This window comes from Protobothrops mucrosquamatus, unplaced genomic scaffold (assembly GCF_001527695.2).
Source record: "Protobothrops mucrosquamatus isolate PMUCROS unplaced genomic scaffold, P.Mucros_1.0 scaffold327, whole genome shotgun sequence".
In the NCBI taxonomy this organism is placed as follows: Eukaryota; Metazoa; Chordata; class Lepidosauria; order Squamata; family Viperidae; genus Protobothrops; species Protobothrops mucrosquamatus.
Window position 1 is genome coordinate 85,136 of NW_015386666.1, and position 12,282 is coordinate 97,417.

The 12,282-nt window shown below is 36.7% G+C and overlaps 1 protein-coding gene across 1 annotated transcript in view; it reads left to right on the forward strand.

The window, feature by feature from the left end:
- Nucleotides 1-6,489: 6,489 nt before the first annotated feature.
- The window catches only part of USPL1 (ubiquitin specific peptidase like 1), a 15,542-nt gene continuing 9,749 nt past the window's right edge, over nt 6,490-12,282 (forward strand). The window contains exons 1-4 of the mRNA XM_015815225.1: nt 6,490-6,641; nt 7,088-7,216; nt 9,316-9,931; nt 11,356-11,469. Of these exons, the coding sequence (XP_015670711.1) occupies nt 6,555-6,641; nt 7,088-7,216; nt 9,316-9,931; nt 11,356-11,469 (946 nt within the window). The 5' untranslated portion in view covers nt 6,490-6,554. The remainder of the gene's footprint in view (nt 6,642-7,087; nt 7,217-9,315; nt 9,932-11,355; nt 11,470-12,282) is intronic.

A 12,282-nucleotide genomic window follows, 5' to 3' on the forward strand; every position in this document is an offset into this window, starting at 1 on the left:
TGAGAAACACTGTTCTAAGATATATGGGTCTCGGGAGTTGTAATTCCGTGCACCTGTGTTCATCAAATGGGTGAAAATTCACCTGTCTTTTTTCTTATGGAAACCGGGTGTTGGATTTGCTAGACGGCGTAAATCTAAAGGGAGATCCTGGAATTCCCCGAAAGTAAACTCAATTGAACTCCATAGGATTGACTTCTGCACACGTGGTTTATACATGAGACAGAATTCCAACCATTGATATGCAGCATATTTTTAAACAGCAACACTATCTTGGTTAAATGTCTATGGAGATTCTCAATCATCCAGGTCATGGTTGTCTCAAAGGTGCTTTTTCAAAAAGCAGCTGGGCTTTCTTTGTTTTTCCTTGAAGACCTTTCACTTCTCAACCAAGGAACTTCATCCAGATCTGACTGGATGGTGGTGGGGGAATGGAAGGATTAGTTCTGATAGCTGCTATCAGAACTAATCCTTCCATTCCCCACCACCATCCAGTCAGATCTGATGAAGTTCCTTGGATGAGAAGCAAAGCATCTTAAAAGGAAAAATAAAGTCCAGTTCTCTTTTGAAAAAGCACCTTTGAGACTATATCCTGGTTAAATTATTTGTAATTTTTAAGCAACTACTTGTATCACAGAATGCAGATCTCCATTACATGGCGCATAGACATGTTGAAGAATACCCTTCCCCCTTGCTTTGTTTTTAACATATGACTGGTATGCACTGTTTTTACTATAACTAATCATGATATTAGTACTTATTTTAATTCAATATTTTATTCTTTAGTTTGGAACACTTTACTATGGGTATGAAACATTTTCTAAAGGCAGTTTCACCACTGTGTATTTACTGCATGTTTCTCCATTATTGTGCTAACAGTGTTTCTCAACCTTGACAATTTTAAAGCATGTGGACTTCAACTTCCAGAATTCCACAGCCAGCATTGCTGGCTGTGGAATTCTGGGAGTTGAAGTCCACATGTCTTAAAATTGTCAAGGTTGAGAAACACTGTGCTAATATAACAGTAATGAGGACAGAAATTATATTGCTTCAGTGACGGTTTAGATGCTTTTAAGTGATTGTGGTAAATGCTGTAGCCCAAAGGAAGCTGGAAACAGGTACAAATATTGTTTTGTTCTATATGATTTTAATGGTGTGAAATTGAATTCTTTGGATGCTAATTTATTCAATATGCAGGTAGTCCTCAACTTACAACCACAATTGAGCCCAAAATTTCTGTTGCTAAGCAAGATAGTTAAGTTTTGCCCATTTTGCGATCTTTCTTGCAACAATTGTTAAGTTAATCACAGTAGTTGCTAAGTGAGTAACATGATTATTAAATGAATCCGGCTTCCTCATTGACTTTGCTTGTCAGAAGTTCACAAAAGGGGATCACATGACCCTGGGACACTGCAGTTCATAAATATGAACCGGTTGCCAAGCATCCAAATTTTGATCATGTGACCATGCGGATGCTGCAACAGTCGTAAGTGTGAAAAATGATTATAAGTCACTTTTTCCAGTACCATTGTAACTTTGGTCACTAAACAAATGGCTATAAGTCGAGGAATACCTGTAAGTGCTATTTATGTGTTTATGGACTATATTTCCTTTCAGAAAACTTTCAAGGAAATATAATACCCTTCAATATGTTTTCTATCAATGTATGTACAGAATGATTGTACTATATGAAAATTTATAGCACTGTGTAGCCATATTCATTAATCCATAATACTTTCATATTTGTTTAGCATCAAATAGGATTAATAGTACAGTTGTGATTCTTTGTCAGAGACATAGGCAAACATTTGCTGTTTTCTGCCATGTATATGTTCTCATGATACTCATTTGTATAAATGCTTTATTTTATGTAGTGATAAAGTACATTATTATACAAAACTGAGTAGAACATTTCAGATAGCAAGTGTAATACTGAAATTGATTAAATGTACATCTGAAAATGGCATTTCTAAACATCATTACAATGGAGCAGTGACATTCTAACACATATCTGTGTATAACTAATGCTAAATTCTATTATCCTTCCCATGCCAGAAAGTGCATTAAAAGTGAATGGACTTTTACTATTTCATAGCATTCTTCATGAAACTATTGTGCAAAAATTGTGCTTGCTTTTTGTATCCAACATTACTCCATTTTTTACTTCCTTTAATTGTTCATTGTGTTCCACTGTGATAGGCTGCCATCATAATGTTAAGAAGCTGCAGTATAGCCATGTTGTCTAACTTGTTGTCAAAACCCCCCACAATATACTATGTTATAGTAGAAATCGCCAGGGCTTTTTTTGTCATAGAACGCCCAGAACGGAGTTCTGGCACCTTTTTTGGATGGAACCTTGTAGGGTAGGAAAGGCGGATTGTATGACGTGTGTGAGTTCTGGCACCTTTTTTTTTTTAACAAAAAAAGCACTGGAAATCGCTATGGTTCAGTATGTACAAGATAAATATTTATCAGTATGTTTCAGGTAGATACTTTGTTTAATCTACAATGATGATGATATTGGTAGTATTTTCTATCACAAAGTTCGCAAAGAAAGAATTGTGTAGCTCATGAGTTGGAGATAAACAGTGCTAATTGTAATCAAAATGTTTTTCCCCAAACTGTAGCTTTATATCTCAACCTTCTAGCTTTGACCAGTTTCTATAATACAAAGTGTAGAAACAATACTCTTATGCATATTTTTTAAAATAATAATAGAGTTGTAACATTGGAATATAAAAAGCATAGCTCCTCTAACTTGAATTCTTAAGTCAGTGTGGCACAGAACAATGTTTATATGAAGAATCAGAATCATCTCAGTAGACTTGTAGTTTAAAGAATCTTATCTTGTCGGTTAGTTTGGATTTCTTGGAGCTGTAACCATTCCTCAGGAGAAATGAAGAAACACTGATCTCCCACACAGACATAGTTGTAAGGTCATTACAATTTTGCCATTACATTTTGCTATGAATTATGGTATCTGTTGCAGAGTACCTTAATGTTACAGTATTTATTTGCTGTGCACTGTGTGTAATTTTTGCACTAAGGACATGTAAACACCTTGCAACAAGGATATTGCAAATGCACCAATAGATGAAAGAACTATATATCATGCGTATTAATTTACTTATAGTAGCCATACAGGAAAAAGTGATAGTTTTATATATTTGTCCAATTTACAGTTTTTTTCTATTTCATTGAACAGCAATCCCCAGTTTCAGTTTCTTGAATAACTTCATTTTTATCCAGTAGTTCATCTATATCAAGTGATGTCATTTGATCTTGATGGGTTTATATTTATATGTTTATGTCACTTCCTGTGTTTTTCTTTTGCAAAATATATACATGTGGGGTTTTTTTTAGAATAATTGTTCCTGCCCATATTTCTGATTTATGATGAACCTTTCATAAGTTCCATGAATATGGAACAGAACACATTTCAGATGTCAGCTCTTAGGGGAAATAAGAAATAATGCACATAGATTTGGTATCCTGCTGCAGAATAGGGCAACATTGTACCTATGTATAAGATAGTAAAAGTTTCACATTTTTCACATACAGTACTGTATAATAAAGTAATAATAAAGCAGCAGTAGGCAGGATTTTTGTTTATAGTCAGCCAATTTATAAGAGCAGTTGTTGGAGTTCTCGGTCTCAAAGATAAAGATATTTACTTCCATATCGAATGCCTGGCATTGTGTATACACATATACTGCATTTCTGAGTGCCATAGCACCAGGAACTTCAAAACCTCAACCCCATATTTCAAGTTCATCTAAATCTGATGCCTACTTGAATGACTATATTAATGCACATCTTAACCTCTGTCTTCGTCATCTTTTCAAATGTGCCCAGAATTTGGAAGCTAATTTGGATAAGCCCAATGTACCTTCATATGTATATGAATTTTTCTCCTATATAATTATTTTTAAGTTTAATGTTTTCTTTTTAAGTAATATATTGAAAATCTATAAGACTTCCTTAGAAATAAAAATAAGAAAAAAACTATGTGTGCGTGTGCTTGTGTATCACCATATTAACACAGGCACTAGTTCGCCCTCAACCATGGAAACTCATATGATAAAGCCAAGCTGTTTTGAGGAAATATTAGAGGAGGGAATGCTATGCATGCCATTTTGAACTCCTGAAAGAAAGCATGCTGTTTCAGGGATAGCCTATTAGATATTTTGTTGTAGAACTTCAGCAGTGGTTTGTCATTGACTATGTTTATTGGAATAGAGTCCAAAATAGGTGGAGGAAGCCTGTTAATTATCTCTAGACCACGGGTGTCAAACTCGATTGCGTCATGTGACGTATCGTGACATATCACGACATCTTTTGCCTTTGCAGATACCCCTGCTCTAGACTATTTGAACTAAGTAGTTCTTAGTAAATTCCAGTTCATATTTGTTTCTTAAAGACATAATTTATATGTGAAATGGGTAATAGATAAAGCTGGTTAAGCATTCTATGTACATTCTTTCATGTTTATATGTACAACCTAAGTATAAATTGTATTCAAAATTGTTGAATAAAACAAATGTGGCAGTGGCATATAGGCACTCTTAATTAAAGTGGCATTAATTGCAGTATATGATAGTTCTGCATGCAGTTAGTGCATTTTACCAAAGTAAACATTTCTCACAAGAAAAACACTTACAGAATAGAGTTTTGGTAGTAATAATAAAATAATGAGCTCCAAAGCTTCCAAATTAATTTAGATATTTTAAGTAGTTCTCTCAGTTTTACAGGACCGAGGAAAATACTACCTCTTGATATGAATGCACTTTCTTAGGTTCCTAGGTCCTCTTATGTCTAATTTTTGAGATACATTTGCTGTTCTCTTGATTATTTTATATAGTCCTGCATTATTCTACAGCCTCCTTGTGATTATTTGTGTCCCTCTCCCTTTCACGTTTCTTGTACTTGCACTGCATTATATAATTGTTCTTAAAGTTACCTTTTAACCAGATGTTTAAATCATGATCATTATATTGGAATTGTTGTAATGCTACACTATAATTAACATTCATTAAAGCTAACAAGAAAAGGATACGAAGCTAAAGATGTGTCCACAAAGCTTCCTAAGCGTAGTCCTAAAAAGTAGGTAGTATTGTCTGTCATCATACATAATTATATCACATATTCCTGGTATGAGCAGCTACAACTGGATCAGGATCAGCTGTCACTTGATTGTAACAAGTCTTAAGGAATGAAGATGTCATATGTTGACCAAAACTCAGCCTCCTGATGTAATTAAGTTTCTATGGAGAAAAAAAACAGGGAACCATCACTCTCCTTCTAGATGAGACAAGCGCTCAGCACTGAACAACCTGAGTGAGGCCACTTCTTCCTGTGATTTCCTGCCTGATGTTCTCTGCTTTACACAGAAAGATTTATGCTATCTCCTCCTTCCCTAATTGGTTGGAAGTGCAGGACAGCTGGTTCTCCCCAGACCCTTCTTGATCATCAGGGATCTTTTTCTGAAATAGCATAGTGCTCTGTCTGCTTGTATTTAGCTGGAGTAGAGCACTGGCCCTCTTGTATCTTGCTGGGGTTCTTGGAAACAGGATTGATTATAGGAGGAATGGGTCTTAAGAGAGGAACGGAGGTATTACGTAAGTGCCTGTGAGTTAGAGGGGCAAGCCTATTGGGCCACATGAAGTCTAGCATACAATGTAGGTCAGTGATGGCGAACCTTTTAGAGAGCGAGTGCCCAAAAACTGGCCCTGCCCCGCCTCCGCTCCGCCCCACCCTGCCTGCCCGCAGGGCCATTCACCACCTCCAGGGCCCACCGCAGATCGCCCAGGCAGCCCAGCAGCACCATGGCCATGCCCTCTACCCACGCCCCGCAGCATCAACTGTGCACATTGGGGCGTGAGGGCAGAGTCTTGTCTGTGCTGCCTGGCTGCTATGTTCTTGGTTGCACTGCTCCGTGTGGGCCACGCTCAGGGACGACTCTCCTCCAGGGAGGCTGCTGGTGAGGGGGTCGCGGGCGGAGGCAAGGCTGGGGCAACGGCATGTGTGCCCACAGAGAGGGCTCCGAGTGCCACCTCTGGCACCCGTGCCATAGGTTTGCCACCACTGATGTAGGTGATTCTTTCTGCCTAAACCTAGTGGCATTGCATTAGTAGGACAAAATGTGAAGTCATAATCTATCATGCATTTGGATCTGATAAAGAGCATAGATAGTGATTGAAACGTTTTAGTCTCTCTTCTTACACAGACCAAATGCAGCAATATTTTAAAGAGCATTGAGGTGATTAATTCACCTATTTTGTAAGAGATGTACATTTCTAAGTTTAGTTAGGTGTAGTGTATATCACATTCCCTTACCCTATTCTTTGTTATTTATTTTGATGTACCGTAATTAAACACTGTCCTTTTTATCCCAATCCCATACATTTCTTCTAGGCTATGCTTTCTAAGAATTGCTATGAGAACAATGCTTATGTAACTTTTTTCTGTCCACTTTTTATTTTTCAGGATATATGGAAAAAAATCCTTAAGACTTGAAAATGTTACAAGTGACATGGTAATTTAGCCAGTGCCTCAGAATGATGGATTGCCAGAAGATTGAAAATGGTTTGCAAGTGACTGATATAGGGACATCTGCACTCCACATGGTGGGGTATTTGGGAAAAGTCAGTTCAGTTCTTTTTCACATTGCGCAAAGTTCCTTTTTATTCTTTCTCAATTTTGAGATAAAAAAAAAAAAGATTTACAGGTCTAATTTTAATATATGACCTCTTAATTATAAAATTATTTTTTCCACGGAAATCTTACTGAAATGGCGAAAGATTTACTGTTTTGAGATCTTACTTAGTACAAATGTGTATATGAAAATATTTGTTCTAGTTCATGAAATATACATGGAGTTCAGAATTATACTGATAGGTTGTGCTCTATATAAATAAAAGTGAACATTCTATAAAAGTCAAATTATCAATGATATAACTTGTTCTAATATTTATTTGTTTTGGTGTTATTTTCTTGATGTCAAATTCAGCTTTGCATATTATAAAAATTATTTAGCAGTTTTTTGATCTTTCAGCTTAATACATTTGTTGTCTGATATTAATCTGTTTAGAATCTTAATTCTGCTGAAGTAACTCCAGATGGATACTGCCCAGCCTGTAAAAAGATTGGTTTGATGCGACGTATAAGAAAATACCACATCAATTTTGAAGAATCTATTTTTCTGTGTGAAAATCCACAGGTATTTCAGTAGTTTGTGAGGTTATTGACTTAAAGTTTGTTCAACATTTCTTTATTCTGTCCTCCTTAATCTGGACAGCTTTTGTAATATACCAGATAATTATTGTTCTACTTCATTACTGAGTAGTTCTCTGACACAGAAAATAATATCAACTATCTAAGTTCTATTAAGGTCAAACATGATATCTTTCAGCAAAATGGTTTTCAAGAAAATCTACATATAGTGAGTTATATGATGTACAATATGAAAGGAAACTGATAAGAAAGCAAAGTACCCATTCCACTTCCATTATCTGTAGCATTCTTAGACTTCATAGATAATTTATAGAGCAGTCTGCTTAGGATACCTAAAGTTATAATGTCCCTATTGATTTTTAAATGTAAAATGGTTTAGCTAATTTCTAGACATGTTTTTATATTAATCAGCATTGGTAAATCTGGATTTGTGCAGTTTTCCAACCCATTTTGTGAGTCCCAGAATCACTTTTCCCCAATTTACACAGATGCTGTATAAAATAAAAACTAAAATGTATATTTAAAGCCTAAGATAAATTTAATGTGCTTATGTTGAACTTAATTTTCCTAGATCACTCATAATGCAAAAAGGTAGGCAACCTTGGCTCTTTTATGACTCGTGAACTTCAACTCCCAGAATTCCTGAGCCAGCCATGCTGAGGGGAAAGGGAGAGGTTTCCAAGCTGAGCCATGCTGGCTCAGGAATTCTGGGAGTTGAAGTCCACGAGTCATAAAAGAGCCAAGGTTGCCTACCCCTGACTTAAGTAAAGGAATCCCCGGCTTCCCTCCCTACCCAAACTTATGCTCCTCACATAGTTGAACATCTCTTCATTTATGGATATTAAGTGGCTGCTTTAGTCCCTACTTGCCTCAGATATCTGTGAATATGAATCCTGCCATTTAGTACTCACATCCTAATGTTTTATAGATTAAAAAAGTTTACCAGAGAAAGAAGAATCCTTTATGGAGCTTTCACACTTTTTTGAATTATAGAGGCGTCTTAGTACAAAAGATAAATTGCAAGAAGAAGAAGTAAGAACCTGAAAGAAAGAAGTATTAGCTCTTCTGATATTAAACCCATTCTCATCTTTTACTTATCAGAGTAGGCTGGAACACAGGCTCAGTGAGAAAGAGGTAACAGGTACCATTCTGGTTGTGAATAAAGACACGAAAAAAGATTGCAGCAATGAAAGGGAAAATAGGTTAATCAGTAGAAAAAAAACTAAAAAAAGAGAGTGGCTAGAGCCTTGGGCCTCCAGTCAGTAAACTTTTATTTAACCTTGATTCAAGGAAACTAGAAATATCCTTCATTTATGTGGAGTACAGGAAGGAACCAGTACAGAATTGTATTTCTATGTACACAGGTGTCTAAAAAAGTAATATTTAAAAATAGCCTTCAAAAACATGTATCCCCCCCTCCCCATAAATAATTTTAAACAGACACTCCATGCAGTAATCTTTTATAGATTTGCTGTGCAGTATCAGGGATCCTTTTTTTAAAAAAAATATGGTATAAGAGAACAGTACTGTTTAAAATAGACTGGGATTTCAGTAGTTTTTAATTGGATGCCTAATTTCTATACATATAGTCCTCTACATTTAACAACTCTTCAAAGCTACAAAAGCACTGAAAAAAGTGACTTATGACCGGCTTTCACTCTTACAACCATTGCAGCATCCCCATGATCGTGTGATCAAAATTTGGGCACTTGGCAACCATATCTTTATGATGGTTGCATTCCCCCATGTGATCGCCATTTGTGACCTTCGCAGCTGGCTTCTGACAAGCAAATCAATGGGGGAAGCTGGATTCATTTAATGACCATGTGATTCACTTAACCATTTCAGCAATTTGCTTAAAAAGTGCAGCAGTAAAGGTCATAAGATCAGGTGTGATTCACTTAGCAACTGCCTTGCTTAGCAAAGAAAATTCTAGTCCGAATTGTGGTTGTAAGTTGAGGTTGATGACCGTAGTTAATATTTCTGTGACTGTTTTTCCATTTTATTCCTGATATCTGCATCATATGTCGTTAAGCTACCCAGACTAAATGTAAGCGTAATGTCTTTGTTTTGTTTTTATTTCAGTGCATTTACCCTCTAGGGTCTGCATCACTAAGCACTATTATAATTCCCAGTGATGCAAAAGGTTATTCATCTCAGGGCACTTGTGGGAAAAGAAAGTTACTTGGCACAAACCTATTGACCTCTTCTATTGAACCATGCTTAAAATTGATTAGGACTGATGACTTGATGGACGCTGAGGAGACATTCAGATCTGATCTTATTCCCAACTGCAATGGAAATAATCTAATTAGGACTCGGTCAGGGCAGTCTGATTTTTCACAAGCCAAGCAGCCATCTTTTTCTGAGAAAGCTGAATCCATCAACCAGAAAATGGGCTCGGGAGCTGAAGAACACTCATCAGAAGTGCTCAATGTGCAAGCCCAGCTGTCGTCAGCCTCTGAGATGGCTCCATCAGTGTCCCAGGTTTTGCAACAAAGAAAACCATCTCTGCGAGAGCCTTTGTGGCTTCAGTGGAGAAATGCACATGCTCTCTGCTGGTTAGATTGCATTCTGTCAATACTGGTACATTTGGAAACATTAAGAATTCTGACTGGAATCTCCAAAAACACATCAATAATCCAGAGTCTGCTCACAAAATATAACGAAGCTGCTGTAGTTGTGAACACTTGCCAAAGGGGTAAGCCCTATCAGGAGTGTGTGTTATTTTGGAGTCATGTTACTTACATATTGTGGTATATGTAAAAAGTATATATAAAAAGTAACAATCATTGTAGTAGGGCAACGATGGCGAACCTTTTAGAGACCGAGTGCCCAAACTGCAACCCAAAACCCACTTATGTATCGTTGGGTGCCAGGTGGGCGTGGCCCATTGGGTGGGCATGGCCCATTGGGTGGGCGTGGCTGCGGTGGTAACGGCAGACTGGGTGGGACTAAAAAGTTCAATCAATCCCAATTTTGCAAGATTTTCTTTTCCCGCGAGAAGTTGAAATTGACTGATTGAACCTTCTTTTTTTTTTTTTTTTGCACACGGCGGTGCAGGCCTAAAGCAAAACCCAGCTGAAGGCCTAGGACTGGGGCGACGGCGCGCGTGCCCACAGAGAGGGCTCTGAGTGCTGCCTCTGGCACCCGTGCCATAGGTTCGCCACCACTGTAGTAGGGCTTATGGTATCCTTGTTTCCCTCTGGAATCAGATTTGTTTCTAGCATGTACAGCAGCCTTTAATACTGGGAAGTGAAAGTTAGGTTTCTTAAAAACCTTAGAATAATAAAAAAAAAAACCACCTCTAATGAAAGCTGGTCAGTTAAAAAAGCTGTCAAGCTTTACTTTTTTTGTGGGTCTCATTTCCACTTTTACATGCCATTCTTACTATCTCTATCCTGCTCCCTAAATAAACATTTACTCCTAAAGCTCCATGTTTGCTGATCACTTCACCGCCCAGTATTAGCATCCAGATGTGACCAGATAAAATACAAATGTAATAGTAGTTTGATATTGAAGATAATTTTCATTGAATGTTGTCATGACCTTGAATTAGTCCCATGTAGCAAATGTGATGCCTGGTATATAATTAATTTTCAGATTGATCTTTTGGAAATCCTTCCTATATCTATTTATCTGCTAAAGAGCCCCTAAATGTTTGATAAGGAAATCCAGGCACATTAAAATGGATTCTGGGGTATGTTTCAGGTATCTTTGAACAAGAGTGAGGACAAGACATAACAACTCTCTCTGGCCTCCTCATAGAGAGTGATTATTAGTATTTGCAAACAAGAATGCTAATATATCAATAATTCTGTTTTTCTACTGGGTGACTAGGGGAATATCTGATCAATTTTTGAAGAATCCTAAGTTTCCTCAGAGTGCTGTTTAAAAAGCATTTCCTAAGAGCAGAATACAAATTTGTCTTTGGCAAGCATATTAACTAATAGTTCTTATGCAGCTTCCAGTCAGCATATTTTCTGATGGCTACAGAAACTGAATTAAATAGCAAACTATTTTCCTTATGAATACATGGAATGCTGAACTGTACCTAGTTGATTGCTGAAATGGGGTGTTTTGGCGGGAAAAAAGGATATTGATCAGCAAAACTGTTTTGTATAGATGAACTTGCTTCAGAAGCTCCTTTGGATGTTTTGTCAAGAGCTGAATCCAATTTAAATGAAATCAGGAATACTGTATTTGTTCAACTTCAGCCATTGCTTGGGTGTAAATTTGGTAAGTATTGCTAAATATGTATGTGTGAGGTTTTTGTTTATTTTTGCAAGCTGTGGGGAGAACAATGATGGAACAATGAACTGTATTTTTAACTACTGCAGTTTGCTTTCTTATATGCTTTCTTTTTTCCTAATTCTTTCGATAGAGCTGCAGAAGAAACATTCTGAGATATTAATATGTATACTAATAGATACTAATACATTAACATGCTAAGCTTGATCTGTTCATTAGCTGGAAATTTGTCATTAATTTCTATGGCATAGTGTTTATATTCTTGCTACTTTCTGAGCCATGCATTACTTATCTAGCCTTAAACAGAATAATCCTAAATCAGTCCATACAGCCAGCTTTTTCATGGGGTTCAACCATTTGCTTCTGGAAAACTCTCAAACTCAGCATGAAGACGTGAGCTAGTATTTCAGTAACTATTGTATAATATATGAATATTTAGTAGAATACTTCCTTTGAATATAATGAATTTTGAGTTTCAATTTAGTGTATAGGAAGCAGCCATATATTGAGACAAATAATATATTTTTCTTGCTTATCCACAGACTCATTAGCAGTAGCACTCTGGGATTTTCAGATGAGTCTTTCCTGGCTCTGTAAAAATGGTAGTGATTAATTCTGAAACATTTTTGAAAGCAAACCTGGTGTTTTTACAAGGCCAAATGGAAGGAAATCCTGGATAATGAAAACAAAAGTAAATGAACTATGGCATTTGCCACCAGTCATCACACTGCTATCTTAGATTAGACGACTATGACAGATTTATGGAAAATAAAGGTACTAGTCATGATAGCTGTATATTAC